The 19,708-nt window shown below is 44.2% G+C and overlaps 1 protein-coding gene across 2 annotated transcripts in view; it reads left to right on the top strand.

Moving 5' to 3' along the window:
- Positions 1–19,708, top strand: part of GADL1 (glutamate decarboxylase like 1) — a 143,704-nt gene that overhangs the window by 44,307 nt on the left and 79,689 nt on the right. For both annotated transcript variants that reach the window (XM_072940917.1, XM_006200751.4), the window contains exons 5-11: positions 551–657; positions 1,352–1,467; positions 7,961–8,040; positions 8,163–8,217; positions 12,935–13,051; positions 16,283–16,347; positions 17,110–17,191. In XM_072940917.1, coding sequence (XP_072797018.1) covers positions 551–657; positions 1,352–1,467; positions 7,961–8,040; positions 8,163–8,217; positions 12,935–13,051; positions 16,283–16,347; positions 17,110–17,191 — 622 coding nt within the window. The remainder of the gene's footprint in view (positions 1–550; positions 658–1,351; positions 1,468–7,960; positions 8,041–8,162; positions 8,218–12,934; positions 13,052–16,282; positions 16,348–17,109; positions 17,192–19,708) is intronic.

The following is a 19,708-nucleotide window of genomic DNA, read 5'->3' as shown; positions in this document are numbered from 1 at the left end:
GTCTGATGGCAGCTTGCCATCCCAGAGCAGCAAACCTTCATGGCAGGGATCCAGGCAGTGCTCTGTAGTGAAGTCATCCCTTCATAATGGATGTCCTGCAGCACTCTTCCCATTTGTCCAGGCCCAGGGGTGTGGTGCAGGAAGCCCAAGGTCTAGAGCTGACTGCCAGGGTGCTCCTGGTAGTAACCTGATAAACTTGGTTACCATGACAATGGCTTTTCTTTAACCAGCATCCAAGGAGCAAAAGGGTCACTTCTCGTGGCCATGACAAACAATCCAGGTGCACTGCTTCGGTTCTCCCAGTGGAATTGAAGGTTTCCTGTAAACTACGTCTGCTGGAGCAGCTGGTGTGTCCCTAAGGCCACACGCTGTCGGCATCTAGCTAACCATGACTAGCACTGCCACAGACGGTGTGTTTCTGATGGATTCACTTCCAAAGACTTCAACGGCCACTTGGTTTACTAATAAAACTCTACGTGCATTTCTTGGGACTCCAAAGGGATGGTTTGGCTCTCGTCATAGAAGTGAAGTGTTTTTTATGTCTGTCTAGTTATACGTATGAGGTGTCCCCAGTGTTTCTGTTAGTGGAAGAAGCAGTTCTGAAGAAAATGATTGAATTTATTGGCTGGAAAGAAGGGGATGGAATATTTAACCCAGGTAAGTACAATTAGTTACTGTCGTCTCCCTCCATCCCAAGCATCTCCATTTTTGTTCATGTCTTACGTGAGGAACAGCTCCTTGCAGATGCACACATTACAAAAAGTTGGATATGAATCCTGCTGCCTGGGAAACAGTCGAGCCTGGGCCTGTCCCCAGAGTGATGCTGTTCTGCATAAAAGCTATGTAAATGATGCAAACGCTAACAAATGAGAGGTCCACAACTTTGGATTTACATCCAACACAAACGAATGTGTCTGTTGCTGGGAGTTTGGAAGGGCTATATCACAAGTTTGCCAATTAATTTTATGTAAGAAGTTCCCTGAGCCATATTTTGTTTCTCTGACAGCCCTTCTTTGGAACCAGGAAGGAGCATGTGTTGTCATTTTATTCATGAGATACAGACAGAAAGAGTATTATTCACTTGGAGACTTCTTGTACTGGCCCTAAGTCCATCGATGGAAACTTTAAGCTTAGGAGAACTCTAGAATGAGAGAAGAGACCAAAACTCTCTCGGCCAAGGCTGGGTGCTGCTGGAATTGGAGATGAGGATGGGGGCGGTGCTGGGGTGATTTTGACAGTGATTTGTCATTAGACTAGGGCAGCCACACTCACCCAAGCTCCCACTATAGCTGGCACTTAGGAAACAGTGACTTCATGCTATAAACGTGCCATTTCAATTTTGTTTTTGCAGGTGGTTCAGTGTCCAACATGTATGCCATGAATTTAGCTAGATACAAATTCTGTCCTGACATTAAGGAAAAGGGGCTGTCTGGCTTGCCAAGATTAATCCTTTTCACATCAGCAGAGGTAAAAATAATCATTTTTGGTATGAGATACAGATTTTCTGAGAATGAACGCGCTATTGAAGAGGGCTTGTGTGAGTGGGGGCTCCTCTGTTCTCTCATCCTATCTATGTGTGAGTAATCCGTGTGTGTGCCTGCCTGAGTACAACGTCAGGTTTCGTTCTGAAGGAAATCCTGACGGGTTTGATACTGTAACCCCTGGCCACCCAATTTTATACATCACCTTTACTTATAATTTAGAGTCCACAACGTTTAATTTGAAAGTGCTGTCTGTCTCTATGAATCTCTTCTTTGAATGTCTTACTTATTAGAGCTTCGATGATTGCTACTCATACCAGCCATGTCTTCTCATATTTCCTTGTAAAGTTGATTGCTTTAAATGGCTAATACAAGGGCTTTCCCAGAGGAAGGGGAGATATTTGGTACCAGTGAACATCACACACACACACTCCCCTATTCTGCTCTCCACTGCAATAGGAGGTCCGATTGTAGATAAAGGGCACTGGCTTTGAGCTAGGCTGCCTGGTATCAATTTCTGTCTCCACTACTTACTATCTGAGTGACCCTGAGTAAGTTGATGAACTCCTCTGTGTTTCAGTTTCCTAATGCACAAAAATGAGTGTATTCGTTAGCTCTTGTGTCTACCCTAAAACCCAATGGCATAGAACTCTAGTTAGATATGATTACTTACAAATTGGGGGATAGCTGGGCCGTTCTGCTCTTCTTGGTTGGGTGCCCTATGTTTCTAGTGCTTGACTGGCTGATGGTTGACCTAGGAGTGGCTGGGCAGGGATGACTCCAGTGATGCTCCATGAGTCTCTCATCCTCCAGCAGGCTTGTCCAGGTGTGTTGTCATGGCAGTGATGCAGGTGAAAAACAGCATGGAAACGCACTGGGCCGCTTGAATCCTAAGGCTCAGAACTGGCACGTTGTCATTTCTACCTCATTTTCTTGGTAAAGTCTGTCTCAGGAACTCAGATCCAAGGAGTGGGAAAAGAGACTTCACCTCTTAAGGAGACTGGCTGCAAAGTCACCTGGAGAAGGGATTGGCACCAGGAGCACTGAAAAGTCGGGGCCATTAAACAACCCAGCAGCCACATGAGCCGAGTTATCACCGACGAGTGGGTTGCTGCAAAGACTGAATGAGTTGGAGCGTGCCAGCTAGCATCTGGCGCATAATAGATGGGCAAAAATGTTAGCTCTCAGTAGGAGGAGGGAGTGATCCAGTTATAATAATGTGGGGAGACTGGACGGCACGGCTTAAATGCAGTCTGTCTTGGAATAGATGCCTTTTTTTTTCTTTCCTGTTTTTGTGATTCCAGTGGGTACCCCTGTCCATCCCACTGCTGTGTCTTCCCCTCACCCCTGGCAGGAAGAGTCTAGCTTCTGTACCTTCTGCAGTCATCCTAGGTGCCCTGTCAAACAGGTGAGGCAGGCAAAATCCGACCATCCTCTGTTCATTGCAGCTTGATTTTCCTGTACCTGTTACTTTTTTTCAAGAGCAAAGTTACTTTATTACTGCAAAAGTATAAACTGTGCAGGAACCTGACCACCCCTAAGTTCTCCTCCTGTCCTACCTGACATCTGGATAGTTTACCCACTAAGTGCAAAGTGGGCATTGCGTGCTGGGAGACATCTGGGAGGGGTCATCTAGTCTGAGATTCTAAATTCAGCTACCCAGGCCCTTCCTTATGAGACATTCTTTCCGTAGGAAGAGAAGAATGTTTGGGAATGTGGACATCTGGGGAAAAGGGAAACAACTTGGGTATCTGGGATTGCTGTGGGATAGAGTTTCCCACTCTGGGCTCCAAGCCTTGGAATTTCAGCCTGAGGAAATGTACCCATGCATCAAGAATGCAGAGTCCCTTCTGCACGTGAAATGCCATTTCCACGCCTAGGAAAGTGGATCAAATAGGGGTCCTGCTATCAGTTCAGTGCTTTCACTTTGGCCTTTTTTGATCTTCATTTGGTTTAAAATTTACCAGAGTTCTTTTCTGGAATAATTGCCCTGGAAAGGGGGAAGACATTCTACACAAGCCTAGAAGGAAGGTTATGCCGGGGAGGATTGGTAACAGGGGTGTAGCTGGCAGACTGGGAGTAAAAAGAAACGGAAACCTCATGCAGTTGTGAAACCAGAGCAAAGTAGTTTTTAAAACCTCCGGTGGAAATAAATATGCAAAAAAAAAAAAAAAAAGCAAACTGTATGCCTTGGCTAACGGCAATGCCAGCAGAAGATGGGGCCAGCAAACCAAGAACTAAATGTGTGTCTCAGTCTGTTTGAGCTGCTGTTGCGAAAAACAGAGTAGGTGAGATAAACAACAGACACGTATTTCTCCCAGTTCTGGAGGTGGAGATGTCCAAGATCAAGGTGCTGGAAGACTGGGTGTCTGGTGAGAGCCCCCTTCCTGGCATCTAGACCTCTGTGTGCTCACAGGGCCTTGCTTGTGGGCAGAGTGAGATCTGGCTTCGTTTTCTCACAAGGGTGCTCATCTCATGAGAGTCTCACCCTTGTGCCCTAATAAACCCAATCCCATTCCACTGCAGGCTAGGGGTTAAACACGCACCTTAATTTTGAGGGGACCCAGACATTCAGTCCATAGCAAAGTGAATGCCACAGAAAAACTCCATGACTCTGAACATACTGCAGCCTTGACTATGTGGGCATGACCCCATCCACCCAGCCCCCTCTTTATAGTGCGTTCCTCCCCCTTCTCTGTGGAGGAGACACAGGTCGTGGCGTTGGCATTATTTTAATTCATATTTTAGTGACCTCTTTGCCACTATTTACAACAAATCAATTCATTACTTAGTTAGAAAAAAAAAGAAGAATTAAAGTAGTCTGTGTTTCCTGAATAATGCTAAACCCCTATGCTAATTTTTCTGCTCTACCTCCTTGATTGTCTTTCTGGCATTGGCCCATGGCCCCCTGGTTATGTCCCCAGGTTGTTTTATTTTGTGGCTTTACTTTTCCAGTGTTTACGCAGCCCCTGAAGAACCAGGATAATTACTCCCTCTCTGTCTCACACCATCCAATGCAAAATATGCACACCAACCGACTGCTCAAGGTGCTTTGCACACACCTCAGGTTTCCATGGTAATTCAGCTGCTGGTGGAGACCTGGAGGATCATGTCAGAGGTCCCTGAACTGCCAGCACATCCAAGGTAGCCTCTCCAGGCCAGACGAGAGCCAAAGAAAAGGGCACTTATGGAGAAAAGTAATAGAACATTTGTGGCTTGATGAGCAGCTGGAGATGAATTCCTTAACTTTATAGACATCATTTTGGGAATTAATATAAAGTCTGCCACTAAACACCTGGGGAGAAGAGAAACCCTTTTTCCTCCCAGGCCAGTAACTATCAATTGTCCAAGTTCCTTTCTGGCAGGATGGAGGCGGCGGGAGGCAGGTGAGATGTCTAGGGGACGTATCTCAGGGCCATGCCTACTTAAATTTTGCACCTGAGATGCCTTTTTTTTTTCTTTTTTTGTGCTTTAATGTCCCTCAGTCAAACAAAAGTGTACTTCAGTCAGCCGTGGGGCCCAGGCTGTGCCAGCCCCACAGTTAGGCTCCCCCTCTACTCACTCATTTGGTCTGTTTGCAAGTTAGGAGACAACACAATAAGCACTACACATTCTCTCTATCTGGCTTCTCAAACCCGGGCAAAAAATACCTCAGTCGTCATGACCATAAAACAAAACATCTGAGAAAAAATACAACCTGGATATGACCTCTGCAGACTTTTTTTTTTTTTCCTATTAAACACTCCACCCTATTCGTGGCCCAGCTCTCCTGGTGAGGCTGCCCTGGGTTTGGACGTCCCTGCCGCATTCACAGGCAAGCAGGTGCTTCTCAGGAAGGTGGGCGGAGCATGAAGAGTTCACCTGGGTTCTGGCTCTGCTTCTTTAGGGAGTGACCCAGCTGGGTGCTCCTAGAAAAGTCCCTGTCCATTCCTTTCTTTATTTCCTGCCCTCCCCACCACCCGGAGCTAATGTGAGCATCGAACTAGTCAGCATCAGAAGGACTCCGAGGCAGGAGGGTGTAGCTCAGGGGGCAGAGCGCATGCTTAGCATGCACAAGGTCCTGAACGCACTCCCCGGGTGGGAAAGGAGTGATTCACTGGGAAACGCGGGGTCACAGAAGAAATCCCTGCTGGCGCCAGGAGGGAAGGCTTCAGTGCAGTTCTGTCTTTCATGTGGGCCGCGGCTGTTTCATCTTTGTAGACGTGAACGCCCGCTGAGATGTGTGCATCTCTGTGGACCAGCGAAAGCCAGGGGGAGGTTGGGTCTTAGAAGAACTGACTTACCTTCTGCCAGTGATGGGAGCAGGTACAGCTTGTTTCTAAATGCAGCTGTTACTTCTCAACTCCAGCCTTCTAGGTTTTTCCTTTCCTGAAACTACTCAGCATGTCGGGAGCATGGCTCCATTTTTTTTTTCCCCTCCTTCCAGGGCATTTTTCTCTGATGCTTTCAGAGGTTTAGACTTCAGTTTTGCAAACTTTTTTGTTTTTACTCTGTTCCTTTCCATTTCTGATTGACATTGGACTCTCCTTGGCCCTGCCAGACCCAAAGATAGCTCCACGGAACCTATTCTTATTCTGATTACAAGGTTTTTATTCAGCAGATCCATTGGGTTGGCAGTATTTGGCTATTTCTCAGGGCAAAACAGTGTGATTTTCCTGACGGGCAGATGTCAGATGGGAGGCTACGATTTATCATTGTGAAATCGATAGCTTTTGGTGCCAGTGCCCCCAGACTGTTGAGAAATAATTCGCCTTAGCTGTGTCCTTAGTTCTGGTGGGCTGATGTCACAAGCAGAGAATTAATTACGTTCTCATGTGCATTTTTACCCTTCAGTATGCATAAGTTCTCGTAACAACCCGAAATGAATGCATCCTACAGGCATTTTGAATGTGTCCTATTTGATATTTGGAAATTATTTAGGATAGTTTCATTTTTTTTCCTGATGGTGTTACTTCTGCATTTATTTTTACAGAGTTAAAAAAAAAGAGCTCCCAATAAAATTCTCTTGACAAAAGAGGGAAAAAATTGCCACATTTGAGGGACTATATCAAGTTAAGTTTGAAGGCATGACTACTCTTTTAATGTATTCATATCTGCAAATTAAATTACTCAGGTTCTTTGGTACAATAATGTCCTTTAGCACTTTCATTTTTTTCTGGCATGAAAAAGAATTAATTGACCACCTGTCCCCACTAATGTATAAAGAGCGACATCTCCCATGTTGGAATGTTAATTATTTTATAGGTTTTATATAGTAGGGGGAAAAGACTCAACAATCTAAAATTACATACTACTACTTGCCAGAGAGAAATAGACTGGACCTAATTCCAAACTTGGAATTAAATCCTGTCTTCTCTGACCCCAACCAATTCTAAAGCCAGCTCTTAGCCTCATTCCCGCCAGGGCTGTACCCTATCATGTGTCTATAAATTATTATTACTTTTGTGATTATGATTTTAGCCACATTCCTGTGTGTCTAATTTTAGCCTTATACTCAGTATTAAGCAAGATGGGTCAAGTGCCTGATCAGCATTTCTAACCCATTATTTCCTCTTGAAAATAATTGGATTCTTCTGTGGTCGTGATCACAGTATTTGAGACAGCGTCATGCTCCCTCCTGAGAGGGTTCTGAGGCAGCAGTGGGCTAGGTTCTGCTTCCATTAATGCTGAGTCTTATTAGTAGCATCAAGAGAAACTATTCTCAATGTTAAGGAAAACAAGAGCCTCCAATGACCGAGTTTGTTCTGTATGTCAGCTCTATGCTAAGCTCTTTACAGGTATTATCACTTTTAACTCTGTGACAAGCTGACGGAAAAGGCGTTGACATGGCCAGCTTTATAGATTAAGAAATCGAGGCTTGGAGAATAAATTATTTGTATTTTTTTTTTTTAGATTCCACATGTAAGTGATATCATATGATACCTGTCTTTCTCTGTCTTACTTATTTCACTTAGTATGTCGATCTCTAGGTCCATTCATGTTGCTGCAAATGGCAGACAGTTCATCCTTTTTATGGCTGAATAGTATTCCATCATAGATATATATACCACAACTTCTTTATCCAGCCATCTGTCAGTCAACACTTAGGTGGTTTCCATGTCTTGGCTATTGTAAATACTGCTGCTATGAACACTGAGGTGTGTGTATCTTTTCAAATTAGACCTTTCTCTGGATATATGCCTAGGTGGGATTGCTGGATCATAGGGTAATGGCAAGTGTGCATTATTTGCTCCAGATTTCATAGCTATAACTGGGAAAACTTGGAATTAAATCCTGGCTTCTCTGACCCAAACCAAAGTCAGTATTTTCAACCACTATACAAAGGAGCTCCATTAAATTATTACTTTCTTTTTCTTTTATGCAATAATATCCCAAAGACTGGGCTCACCCATCTGACTTACACCCAGATGGATAAGAAGCATCCTTTTTTCATGCTATGTGTTCATGTCTTCTCTCTCCCCTTGCCTCTTTTCATTTAGTGTCATTACTCCATGAAGAAGGCAGCCTCTTTTCTTGGGATTGGCACTGAGAACGTTTGCTTTGTGGAAACAGATGAAAGGTAATGGTGATCGGAACCAGAAGCCTGGTGGGAGTGAGGGGGGATAGTCATACCTTTAAAACAGCAGCACCAATGTCTGTTCACTACTGAATGTAACTGGACGTCTCAACTGTGTCTCTTAGAGGTAAGATGATACCTGAGGAACTGGAGAAGCAAGTCTGCCAAGCCAAGAAAGAGGTGAGAGGGGAGGAGGAGGGAGAGAAGATGTGCACGTGTGTCCGGGAGCAAGGGGGAGGATGCAGGGCAAGCAACCAGGCCCGTTCTACATGCAGGAAAGCGAGGAGAGCCCGTTAGAACTAAGCGGGAAGCTCGTGTATGGAGGTGCTATTTCTGGGGGCTTGGCTGGGCACGATCTGTGGAGATTCTTGAATGTTCTCACTCCTGAGTGGCCGGAGCCTCTTAGAACACTGACATCACTGCCTTCAGGATTCTTGCCTAGAATTAGCCTCAAAAGATGAACCCGGCCTCTGCAGCAGGGCCCCAGCGCCCACACTCCCACAGAGCTCCTGACTGAGGGTCCCGCAGGCCGGACCCACTGGCTCCGGGGGGCTGCGTTCAGGATGACTCCTGACGTCTTGATCAAACTGTCCTCCCAGGCTGTTTCCACCCAAAGCCCATCCACAAGCATCATCCCTATTCAGTCTGGGTCCAGTGTTTCCGCTCAGGCAGAGGACCCACTGTCCCTTGGCTGCCAGGATGCATTAAAGGTGACACGTCCATTGCTGGGGATGGCGAGTCCTGGCCTGGACATCTGCTTTTAGGTGTGTAATTATTGTCTTGGTGCTGGCCATCTTGCTTCTTGGACCAAAAGCCTGCTAGATTAGGTATGGCTACTCCACTGACTCCCCCTCATCCCACCGCGGTCCCCACCACTGCTGGGGCTTCAGACCCTTCTCCCGTAATTTCCCAATAGGCAGCAACGTCAGAGGTGACTGCTCAAAAGCTGGAATATAAGTGTATCTCTCCTCAGAGGGCTTGACACTTTAGGAAAGATGGGTTCTTTTATTTTTATTTGTTAAGTTGTAATATTATAGCTCTGTTATTTTACTCTTTATATTTAAAAAATTTTTTTTCCATAAAATCCAGCTTTCTGAAGCATGCTAGATCTCTGAACTTGCTTGAAATTCTGTTCTTAACAATTCTGCCTCTATTGCAGAGGTACTGGCTTCAGCTGTGCATCCCTAGATCTACATTTAAAAAAACATTCCATTGATAAGTGGATTTGATAGTTGTGTGGTGATACTGATGATCAGATTTCTTTATCTCTCGGGTAGAATTCTATGTTACAACCTGTTCATTCTGCTGTGAAGCCTAGATATCACCTTCTAGTTTTATCCCTTTTTTTAAAAAATCAAGTTTTATCTTTTCCTACAGAAGTTCCTGCTAAAAAGAACTTTGTCATTAATGCTTGTTCTTCCCCCTCCTCTCCTTTCTTTTCTTTCTCTTCTCTTCTATTTTTTCTTTTCTTTTCTTTCTTTCCTTTCTTTTCTGCCCCTCCCCCCTTTCTCTCTCCTTCCCTTCTTTCTTTCTTGAATTTTAAACTTTTCATCATGGAAAATTTCAAATAAATATAAAACTAACATAATGAGATTCCATACACCTGTCATGCAACTTCAGCAATCGTTACCTCATGCTCCTTTCTGTATTATCTGCACGCCATCTCCTCCTGCCACCACTAGGTTCGCTTGAGGCATATCCCACACATCCTATCATTTGATCTATAAATAGTTCAGTATATCTGAAAAGATATGTACTCTCTCCTTAAAAAAAAACCAACATAAAATCATTATAAGAAAGAATAATTTCTTAATATCATCTAATATTCACTCTGTATTAAAATTTCTCCCATTGCTATTAAAAAAAAGTCAGCTTATCTGAATCAGGATTCATGTAATGTCCATGTGTTGCATTTGGTTGATTTATCACATAGATCTTTTCTAATCTATATCTTTCCCCTTCTTCCCTTACCCCCACAATTGACCTGTTGAAGAAACCAGGGCCTTTGTCTTGCAGAGTTTTCCACACTGTGGATTTTGTCGATTCCATCCAGAATTTGGGACTAAGTGCTCCTTCCCGCTGTACCTCCCCACTTGTTCTCCATGTTTACTGTAATTTGATGGTTAGATATCGAGACACAATGTGATTCGGGTCGGAATTTTTTACCAGGAAGGCATCTGGGGACGGAGGGGCATGATGTCCTTCAGTTAGGAGACATCTGGAGCCTTTTCGTGATAATATCATCAGTGCGTCTATCACAGAGCTCAGCATCTGCCTCTCACCACATGGGTTTTGCTGCCATTTGTCATCATTCTCTAGACCCATTATTTCATTAGGCAGTGTTCTCATTCATTCTCGTTTCTTCTCCACTCAGCAGCAGACATGGTACCATGAATATTTGTGTTCCCGCATTCCTGTGTGGTTTCCCTAAGGAAACAGTCTGAACGAGCAAGACAGGATAAACATTTTATTCTTTCCTCTTATTTACCAATTTTCAGAATAGTGAGTCAGTGCCGAGCCTCCTGAAAGATAGCCCAGCTTTTTGTTTTCCTCTGTCACTAAGAACTCCACTTCACTGCCGTCATTATTTCTCATCCTTCAAATTTTTGTTTGCTTTGACAATGAAAGGACATGAAACCGACCTCGCCTAAAGTTGACAACTTGAAAAGAGAAATTTTGAAAAAGTGAAAATTGTTTTAGGCACATTAGAAAGTGGGGCAGTGGGGCTGGAAGTGGTGTGCCGCCTTGGTTGCCTTTCAAGTCAGCTGCCACTCGAGCCTAGAGCCACTCAGGACAAAGCTTGCGTGCATTCTGAGATACTGACACCCGAAGACTAGTTTTCTTTTTCTCAGTAGCTTCAGACCTAGTTTTTTTTTTTTTTCCCCAAGCTTTAACTCATACTGTTACAGATAAAGGAAATAGTACGTCAACTTTTTTTTTTTCCTGCTGGGATTTAACTCCTGGGCCAGCCACAATCTGTTAGAAAACCTGTTGAGCCATCACCTTCACCTTCACGCCATTGCAAAGATGGTGAAACCCACAGAAGCATCAGAAGTTCTAAAGTGCTTCTAAAAAAGATAAAACTAGTATAAACACTGAATAATGGGAAGTATTTTTGTACACGAGTGTCTGAAACGCCAGAAATTTCTTAGGGAATACGGCTCATTGGCAACACACAGTCAGTACAGTTTCCACTGAATTCTCTCATCAATAGTATGAGATACGAGAAAAGGGAGGAAGCCGGGAGGTTAAATCCAGATTACAAAAGTTTTAATTCCTGGGTCTTATATTTATACCCAAATTGTTAAAGGGGTGAGGAAAACTCATTAATGGGCTGTAAGAGCTTGCATAGATATCTTCTCACAGTTTTCAGGATGTCGTATCATTTACAAGGCAAGCCCAACCATTCAAGACAGCTTCAATGGTTTTAGTGAATTACTTTTTCTATTGCCCTTAATGATTGCTGTAAATCTGGTCTCATTTCTTCTAGGTCAGGGGCGTTTTAAAGACATAATCCATTGGTAGTTGAGTACAGAGAAGAAGTCCCCAAGCCTGTGGTTCCCAGGGCTCTGTCACCTACTGGGGGGTTGGTGGACTGGGTTCCATGTGTCACACCCACCTCCCCAAATGGCAAATGGATTCATTGTGGACCATTGCTTCATTCCTGTGCATCTCGGCTTAGAAATGTGGATCAAGCATCCTTGCTTTGCCCCACTTTCCATTGAGAAATAACTTCTTTCTGTCAGAGATCAGCTAGCCTGGAATGAATCCAGTTCAAACTGAACACCCCTGACACTTAATGAGACATAAAGATAGATTGCAAGAACAAGTGCCCTTCAAGTTAAAGCTGACAATGGGAAAATGACTCCATCCTAAATGGAGGTAAAGTGACTGATGGGCAGTAAGCGTTCTGGTCACTTATTTCTGGTGCTCTGGGATCAGAATTCTGCTTGCTCCCCTGACCCCTTCTTTGTCTGCAAATTTCCCCCTCAAGGCACTTCCGCAGAGAGCCACACCTCTGCCATGAAATTGGGGTGGCTCTTAAAAACCCCAACTCATGTGCTCTCCCCTGCCTGGTGCCAGAAACCCCTGGTGGGACCCGCGTGCCTGGCTGGCTTGGCTGGGGTCGCCATTCATCTCTGCGCGGGTTCCCACCTTCTCCTTCTCCTGCCTGTCTCCCGCGGCACCTGCTCTCTCTGCAGGATGCAGCCCCCAGCTGTGTGAGGAGGAACAGCCACAGCAGAAAGGATGCAGGGGCTTGTTTCCAGCACATTTTAACGACTGTCTGTTGCGGGAGGCACCTGTTCAGGGGAGTGCATCCCAGTGAAGCTACCACGTCCCCTCTGATGCCAAATTTGTACCTGGGCACATCCCTTGTCTTGTCACTGCACTTACTTCCCCAGGTGACAAGCAGACAGTCCTGCGTGGTTTGCCCCTGGCACTGGCTGCCTGTCTTCCCAGCCTGTTCCTTCTCATTTTGGAGAAGAGTGACGGTGCTGATAGGGGAGGCCCCCGTGCATCTCCCTGGGAAGGAGCCTGGAATCACGCAGAAGACCCGTGTGCCATTGCTGCTGAGGGTATTGACTGTGTACCTGGGGCACCCACAGAGCAGGAAAGGCTAAGAAAGAAAACAAGGGTGAACAAGGCCCAGGGCGCTCGTGGAGCTGGGGCAGGGGAACCCTGCTGTCAGGGCCCGTTCTGTCCCTTAGCCTGTTCGTAATGACTGGCGGCCAGATGATGGAGCTGGTTAAAGACACTCACTGAATTAATGCTTATCCCCAAAGAAGCCAAGTAAACATATGTGTGGGTAACCCTTTTGTTTACCGACCGGGCTCGGCACAGACTTAGCGGTGACGATGACAATCCCTAACCTCCTCCCGTGTGGTCCTTCGCACAGGGCACGGCACCGTTCCTCGTCTGTGCCACCGCGGGGACGACGGTGCTGGGGGCCTTTGACCCTCTGAACGAGATAGCTGACGTCTGTGAGCGGCATGGCCTCTGGCTCCACGTGGACGTAAGTGCATCCGCGTGCGCACGTCTGGTTCGCTTTCCAGCCTTCTGGCAGCTTTGGTGGGAAGTTTCTCATATTCTCGGGACCAACTGTCAGATCCCCGATTCCTGTTATCTAAATGTATATTTCCAACTAGGGGAAGTAGGTACGTCATTTCCTGTAAGGTAGTAAAGAAGATCCCAAGGCTTGATGCACGTTTTATTGTAGGTTTCCAAATTTTATCTAATTGCCTCTTCTTTCAGGAATCATATCTTCGGTCCCTGAAGCAACACGGTGTGAGGGACACATTTGGGACTGTGGAGTCAAGAGGCTGATTTTGGATTCTAACCCACCTCTTTTTCATTGTGATCCCAGCCCTTTGGGCTTTGGTTTCATGTGTAAAGAGGAAAATGATTGCCACGGTCAATGAAGTGCCTTCCAGCTCTAAAATTCTGTGATTCCGTTCAGCTGGAAAATGCAAAAATTAAGGATAACTTAATTGCACCATAATTAAAACAGGTTTTATCTGGATCTGTCGTAGATAACTGTTTGAGAGGGATTGGAATCATTTATATTCTTTACAATTTTCTAAGTTAGAGAGTTGGCTTTTTTTCTTCCAGTTAATTTTGTAGGTCCTGGGGTTGTTCTCAATCAATTTTTCCTCAGTTAAAAGTAACTCTTAAAATTCTACTCATTCAGGGTTAAAAAGTTAAATTCAACCAGTGATGAATGCCTGTTGAGCATTTTGGCTTGGGTTGTGTGTGTGTGTGTGTGTGTGTGTGTGAAATCAGGAGTCGATGAGTTTGATGTTGACCCAGTAGAAGGCACTGTTGAAAACGCGGATGAGACTTGAGGAGGGAACTTTCCTCTGCCGAGTGAGTGGTTCGTGTCCTCCTTATCAGGAAAGAAAGGACAGTGTTTTTGACGTGCTGAACAGAAGGTAGCTGAGCATCTGGGAGATATACCTACACATAATTTTATGTTCTGGGTGATTGTATGCCTCCAGGGTAAAGTGTCAATGAGATAATATGGAGAGGACTTTTCAGCCACTCGAGGCTTTCATTAAGTGTAAGCTAATATTTGGTAAAAGCAGCAGTGGTGATATTAAGCTCACGCGAGTCACAGTCTCTCCTAGCATACGTCAAGTAGATTATTTGTGACTTCTTCAGATGGGATTGTAGTGTTTGTATCTGTTCACATTTCAACTTATATCTTATTGACTTCTATGGAATTTAGAAGCATAATAATATGTTACGTCCTAAAAGATAATGTGAAGTGAGTACTTTTGTGACTGCGGAAATAGGGGCAAAAATCAAATATATCAGCACTTTTACTTAAAAATTCTCTCATAAAAGAAACATCAAATATGGATTATACAGTTTATGTAAAACAGAGTAACTACCGCAGTTTCCCAAACTGGGAATGATATTAAGAGATTTATGGGGTGTAGAGAGAATTGTAGTGTATAAGGTATGAATGAAAACCTCTCTAGACTTTCTTGAAAAAAAAAATCGAAGGTTGAATTTTGGAAGAAAATACTCTTACCAGGAAAGATTGAAGCCACACAAATTATTCTGTTTGCACGTAAGAGGCATCTAGTCAAATGCCTGTAGTATTAGGTTAAATTTGACAACAGTTCATCTTGTCTGTTACAGAAACCAGCTCTGACATAGAGACAGTGCTCACTTAGCCTCTCATGTTACAGACATCTGTTCAGTTCATAAAGTTTTATGCAGGAGCTTGTAACTTCTCTTGAAGAAACTTCATATACCACAGGTAGTTTATTAACTTTAAAGATAAAAAATTAATAAAATTACAGTTATTACTTTGGCCTGTTTGAAGTATTCTAAAGGATATTTTATAGAGCCTTTAAAAATATTAAAGCCTGATATTTACTTTATTTCTCTTTAAAAGTGTAATTAGGATTGCTTGTTGTTCTGGGGTTTCCATAAGACAAAGTAGCCCTGCATATATACCATATTGTATGATTTCTAAGGCATGCATATTTTGCTTATATTTTCAGTGTACTTGAGATCAGTATGCTGATCTCATTTTGTTTCCTTCTTAGCAGCACACAAAAAAATGGCACGCTTACATTTGAAAGTGTCTTAAATTTGGTTGCTTACAATGTATTTTCAAACAGCCAAACAAGAAAAACTTTAGTTGTGCTGGAATTTTTTTTTTTGCCTCCAGGGCTATTCTTTGTTCATGCGAGCCAATGTGATTCCAGCTTCTGCCTCAGACCAGGACTTCAGGGCTGGCCCACCTCTTGCCTGTGGCCCCTGCACTCTCACACTCCCAGTCACACTTGTAACAGTGTCTCACTTGCCCTCCATCCTAGGTCCAGGGGGAGTGGCAAACACTGTATCTAAAATCATGGGCTTTAGAGGCAGCTGTCTCTCCATTCCACCCTGCCTCCGCTTCCCTTTCAAGGCTGGTCCTCCTCATGTTCCCCCACTGCAATCACCCTTCACTGCCCTACACATGAACACTTACAAGCCTGTTCCATTTCAAGCACCCAGCTGACTTTTTTATTTCTCACATCAGTTCTTCCTCCCTCCCATCCAGACTTGCTGACTATGAGATTTCCTTTCCTCTCCTTATTCTTAGCTCCTCCACCATTCTATTTACCGCTCCGATGAATAACTTCCTTACATCCCAGGCTTCCTCTCTCCCACTCTCACATTTTTGATTTGCAAATATTTCTGAAAGCTGTTTGGCTTGAAAAGATCTACTTTTTCAACAACAGGATCCACCTAGCCCACCCTCGTTGGCTATGGGTTCCGGGATTCCCTTCTGTCCACCTTGGCGAGCACGTGCCTTGTTCATCATACAGAACGCGAGTCCTTAGCCAGGTCTCGTGGTCCATGCTTGTACATTGGATGCAGCAGAGTGTCAGTATTGATAAGCTATTGTCTGATTTCCACTCTTCCCATTGAAAGGGAGATTACTGTGTCTTTTAACCCTCTTTTTGTCCACAGGCAACTCAATGAGTTCATATACCTATTTCTTTATAATGTGGGTGAGAATTTAAATCCTAAGTGTCAATGAGGGCCCCTCTACCGAGATGAGGTTCTGATTGCCCGAGGAGAGCCAGTGACCAGAATTTCCTAGGGTACATACACATCAGTTAACATTGACTTAAAGTATCAAATGAGACAGATGGAGGTGTCACTTGGGGTTTTCTGTGACGACTGGCTGGTAAACAGGTCACATTGCAATAACACTGTTTTGATTATACAAATATCTCAACAGGCTTCCTGGGGTGGCTCAGCCTTGGTGTCAAGGAAGCACCGCAACCTTCTGCATGGCATCCACAGGTAAATGTAGTTTCCCGGTCACGGGATTTTTTATTTAGTGGAAGGACGCTCTTTGAGCTTTGTCCACTTAAGTGACATTTGGAAAGTAGGCAAAAACAAAAAAAGAAAAAGAAAGAAGTAGTCACTTTGCTTTAAAAAACAAAAACCAAACTCCAGACTCCTCAAACCGCTCACGCAAGGGATCCTGCAGAGCCCTGACGTGGATGTGAGTGCTACCAAAGGCAAGTTCACGTGCCCAGTGCACTGTGGGGCCAAAGAAACCTGAACATGGGAATCTGGAGCCAGGAAAGGGTTACTGGACGGGGTGGCTCATGCTCAAGAAAACCCCAGGCTTCTTGACAGGTTTCAGCAAAGCCTATTTAAAGGCCAGGGGAGGGAGGAGGGTCTCGGGGTGCACGATCAGCTCGTGCACAATCCTCTGACTGGTTGATGTGGAGGGAACAGGGCGGTCAACACCATCAATCCTCGGGCACCAGAAGGTCTGGGGGCTACGTGCTCTTGATCATCAAGTAGTTCATTTCTTCCCTTTGGTGGTGGTTTTTGGTATCCAAAAAACTCAGGACATATACATGAGATACTGGCTCCTTCAGAGAGGAGCTGCAGCAGAGAATACGGGGTGGGGGGTCTGTCCCCGGACGGCCCTGCGGGGTCCTACTCCGTTACAGGAGGGCCTGAATCTGTTTGCTGCTAGGGATCACGTTTTTTCCCCACTGGTGGAAACTGATTCTCCTCCCTGCCCTGTCCTTTGCTTTAACATAACAGGGCTGACTCTGTGGCCTGGAACCCACACAAGATGCTCATGGCTGGAATTCAGTGCTGTGCTTTCCTTGTGAAGGACAAATCCGTGAGTTTTCCTCTTATGGACTCTGGGCTTGGGGGGGGTTGGGTTATGCTGTTTGCAGAGGACACGTTTGTTGCTGGTGTTTGGTGCCTGGGGCTGCATGTTGATGGAGCTCTTTGGTAAATGCTGATAGCATCAGAAGGAAAGACGAAGAGGCTCAGATAAAAGATCAAGGGCTTCTGCTCAGGCGATTTGGTGGATTTGGCTTCGGTATTGTATAATCTCATTAGCTACAGCAAGATGGTCTCTCTCACCCTTGTTCGGATTTTACTTTAAAAACTCAGTTTTAAACATTGCCAAGAATTTTTTCCCCCTTGATTAAGTCTAGGATTTAAGTTATCTTGAAGCCTGCTCACTAGAAAGAAGACCAGATGGGTGTTGGACATTAAATTGGTGCTTAGCAGTGCTTAGCTGGGGCTAACAGCCCGTTTCTATGGGAAGATACTGGTTCAGGGCTGATCATCAAACACTGATTTATTAGGGAATTTCCTGTCTCAAGTGGCTGGTGCCTAGCTTCTGCTGGAGCACTGGGGAGAGCTGGAACCTCATCTGGATGGCTGTGAGCGAGTGAGCTGAGGTTCCCCTTGGTTAGAGGTGAAAACCTTGTGCTTTCTGTGGGTTAAACAAGGAGCCCTGTGGGACGTGGCCCAGGCGGGGAAGTGCCACTTCATTCTTAGAAATGCCTCCTCGAGATCTGTGTTGCAGTGCAGCACGTGGGTGGTCTTTCTCAGCCATCTGTTTAGTTTTTTTTTTCTTTAGGGGACTCCCTTTGCCAATGCTAAAGTCACTTTTTCTTTTTAAAGAAATTTACTTCAGATAACAACCATATTTAAAGCCTGAAATCTAGTCTTGTATGTGTGAATATTTACAACTTTCTTTAAAAAAAAAATGTGATATTTGCATGTCAGTGTCCTTTGTGTTTTGGGATGACCAAACAGCATGCTCATCAGAAACTATGAACAGATTCTGCGCCTATAGACAGACAGACTCTTGGGATATGAATCTATTTCTCAGTGTCTTATTAGGTTGGCTGCCACTGGCTGCATTCAATGCCATTTAACTTAACTCATTTAAGTTTTTAAATTGTAGAGTAACTGCATGTTGTAATTGAAAGGTAGTTTAAGATTATGATACCATTCGTGAACGAAAGAACACACTCAACTTGCTCATAGTTATCTATACAGGACGTGAGAGAGGCAGGAGTAAACCCAGGTTTTCCTGCAGTCTAGATAAACAAAAATATGCCAAGCATTCTTCCTGTGCCAGGCATTTTACATCCACTTGCTCCCTAATTGGATGATCTGAATGACATCCTTATCTGTTAGTGTGATGCTGTCAGGAGTGGAAAATTTATCCCCCCAATTTTGTAACTACTCTTTTAAGTAACTTTCTGGCTTTTATACATTTTTCTTGTTGAGTGATATTTGAGTGATTCAGCCAGGAATTGATTTGCAGTCATGTACTTGAGGCAATTTAAAATTTTCTAGGTCATCTAACTCTATAACAGGGATTGAAATTGTTTTATTTTTTGAAGAATTCATCCCTGGATCTCGATGAAAACAATCGTATGTCTACTCACATGGTGGGGAATTAAGAGGTTAGGAAAATTGCATTCACTGTGCAAAGACTGGAGCACTTCCAAAAAGAGGCCTTTTTTTTTTTTTTTCGGATGAAAGATTGTTTTCAAATTAACTGGAGTGGAAAGCTGAACCACGAATTATGAGATAGGACCATTAGCTTAAGCTCTGTGTTGGCAGCCTTCCATCCTTTTCATACCTATTTTCTGCCTCTGTTTTTCTCTCTCATGCTTTTATTCGTTCAACCACCACTAACTGATTCCCACACAGGCCAGACCCCCGACACTGTACAGATTCTAGCATCCTTGTAGCCAATGAGTTTATAATCTCACACACAGAGGAGATAATGAAAAAAATGGACACAATAAAAAAATGTGCATATTTAATTGTTTAATTACTATTCTGGTAAATGCTCTGAAGAATGTGTCAGACATTGTAGATCATCTGTTCTACAGCCATTCCAACCTCCTTTCCTTCTCTCTTCTAATACTCGTCTAACCACACCCCCAACCCTCTTGCAGCTCAGTCACTGTATGACACAGATATGGCCAATATGATGTGGGGGAATGTGAAATGGAGATTTTAGTTTCTGGTAGAGGTGATATATATACATAAGAGGAGAGCATTCTTCCCCCCTTTCCACCCTGAATGCCAGAAACATTGTTGTGTCAGAACATGATACATGGAGCTCAGACAGCCACCTTGTAACTGTAAGGTCATTACCCTAAATTAAAAAGTGAACATACACAGAATGGGGAGAAGTCTTGGTCTTGGATAATGGTTTTGAAATGCTGCACTAACTTTAGAAGTGCCCACTTCCCAGACCTTTTGTGATACGAGGCAATTAAGTATCTTTATTGTTAAACTACTCCCCTAGGTAATCTGTTACTTGAAGCCAAATGCTGATACAGAGAACACTATGTTACTCTGAGACTATAAGGCA

The sequence above is a fragment of the Vicugna pacos genome, chromosome 17, assembly GCF_048564905.1.
Source record: "Vicugna pacos chromosome 17, VicPac4, whole genome shotgun sequence".
Lineage (NCBI taxonomy): Eukaryota > Metazoa > Chordata > Mammalia > Artiodactyla > Camelidae > Vicugna > Vicugna pacos.
Note: the sequence above shows the minus strand (reverse complement) of the source record. Positions and strands in the feature narration are given on the sequence as shown.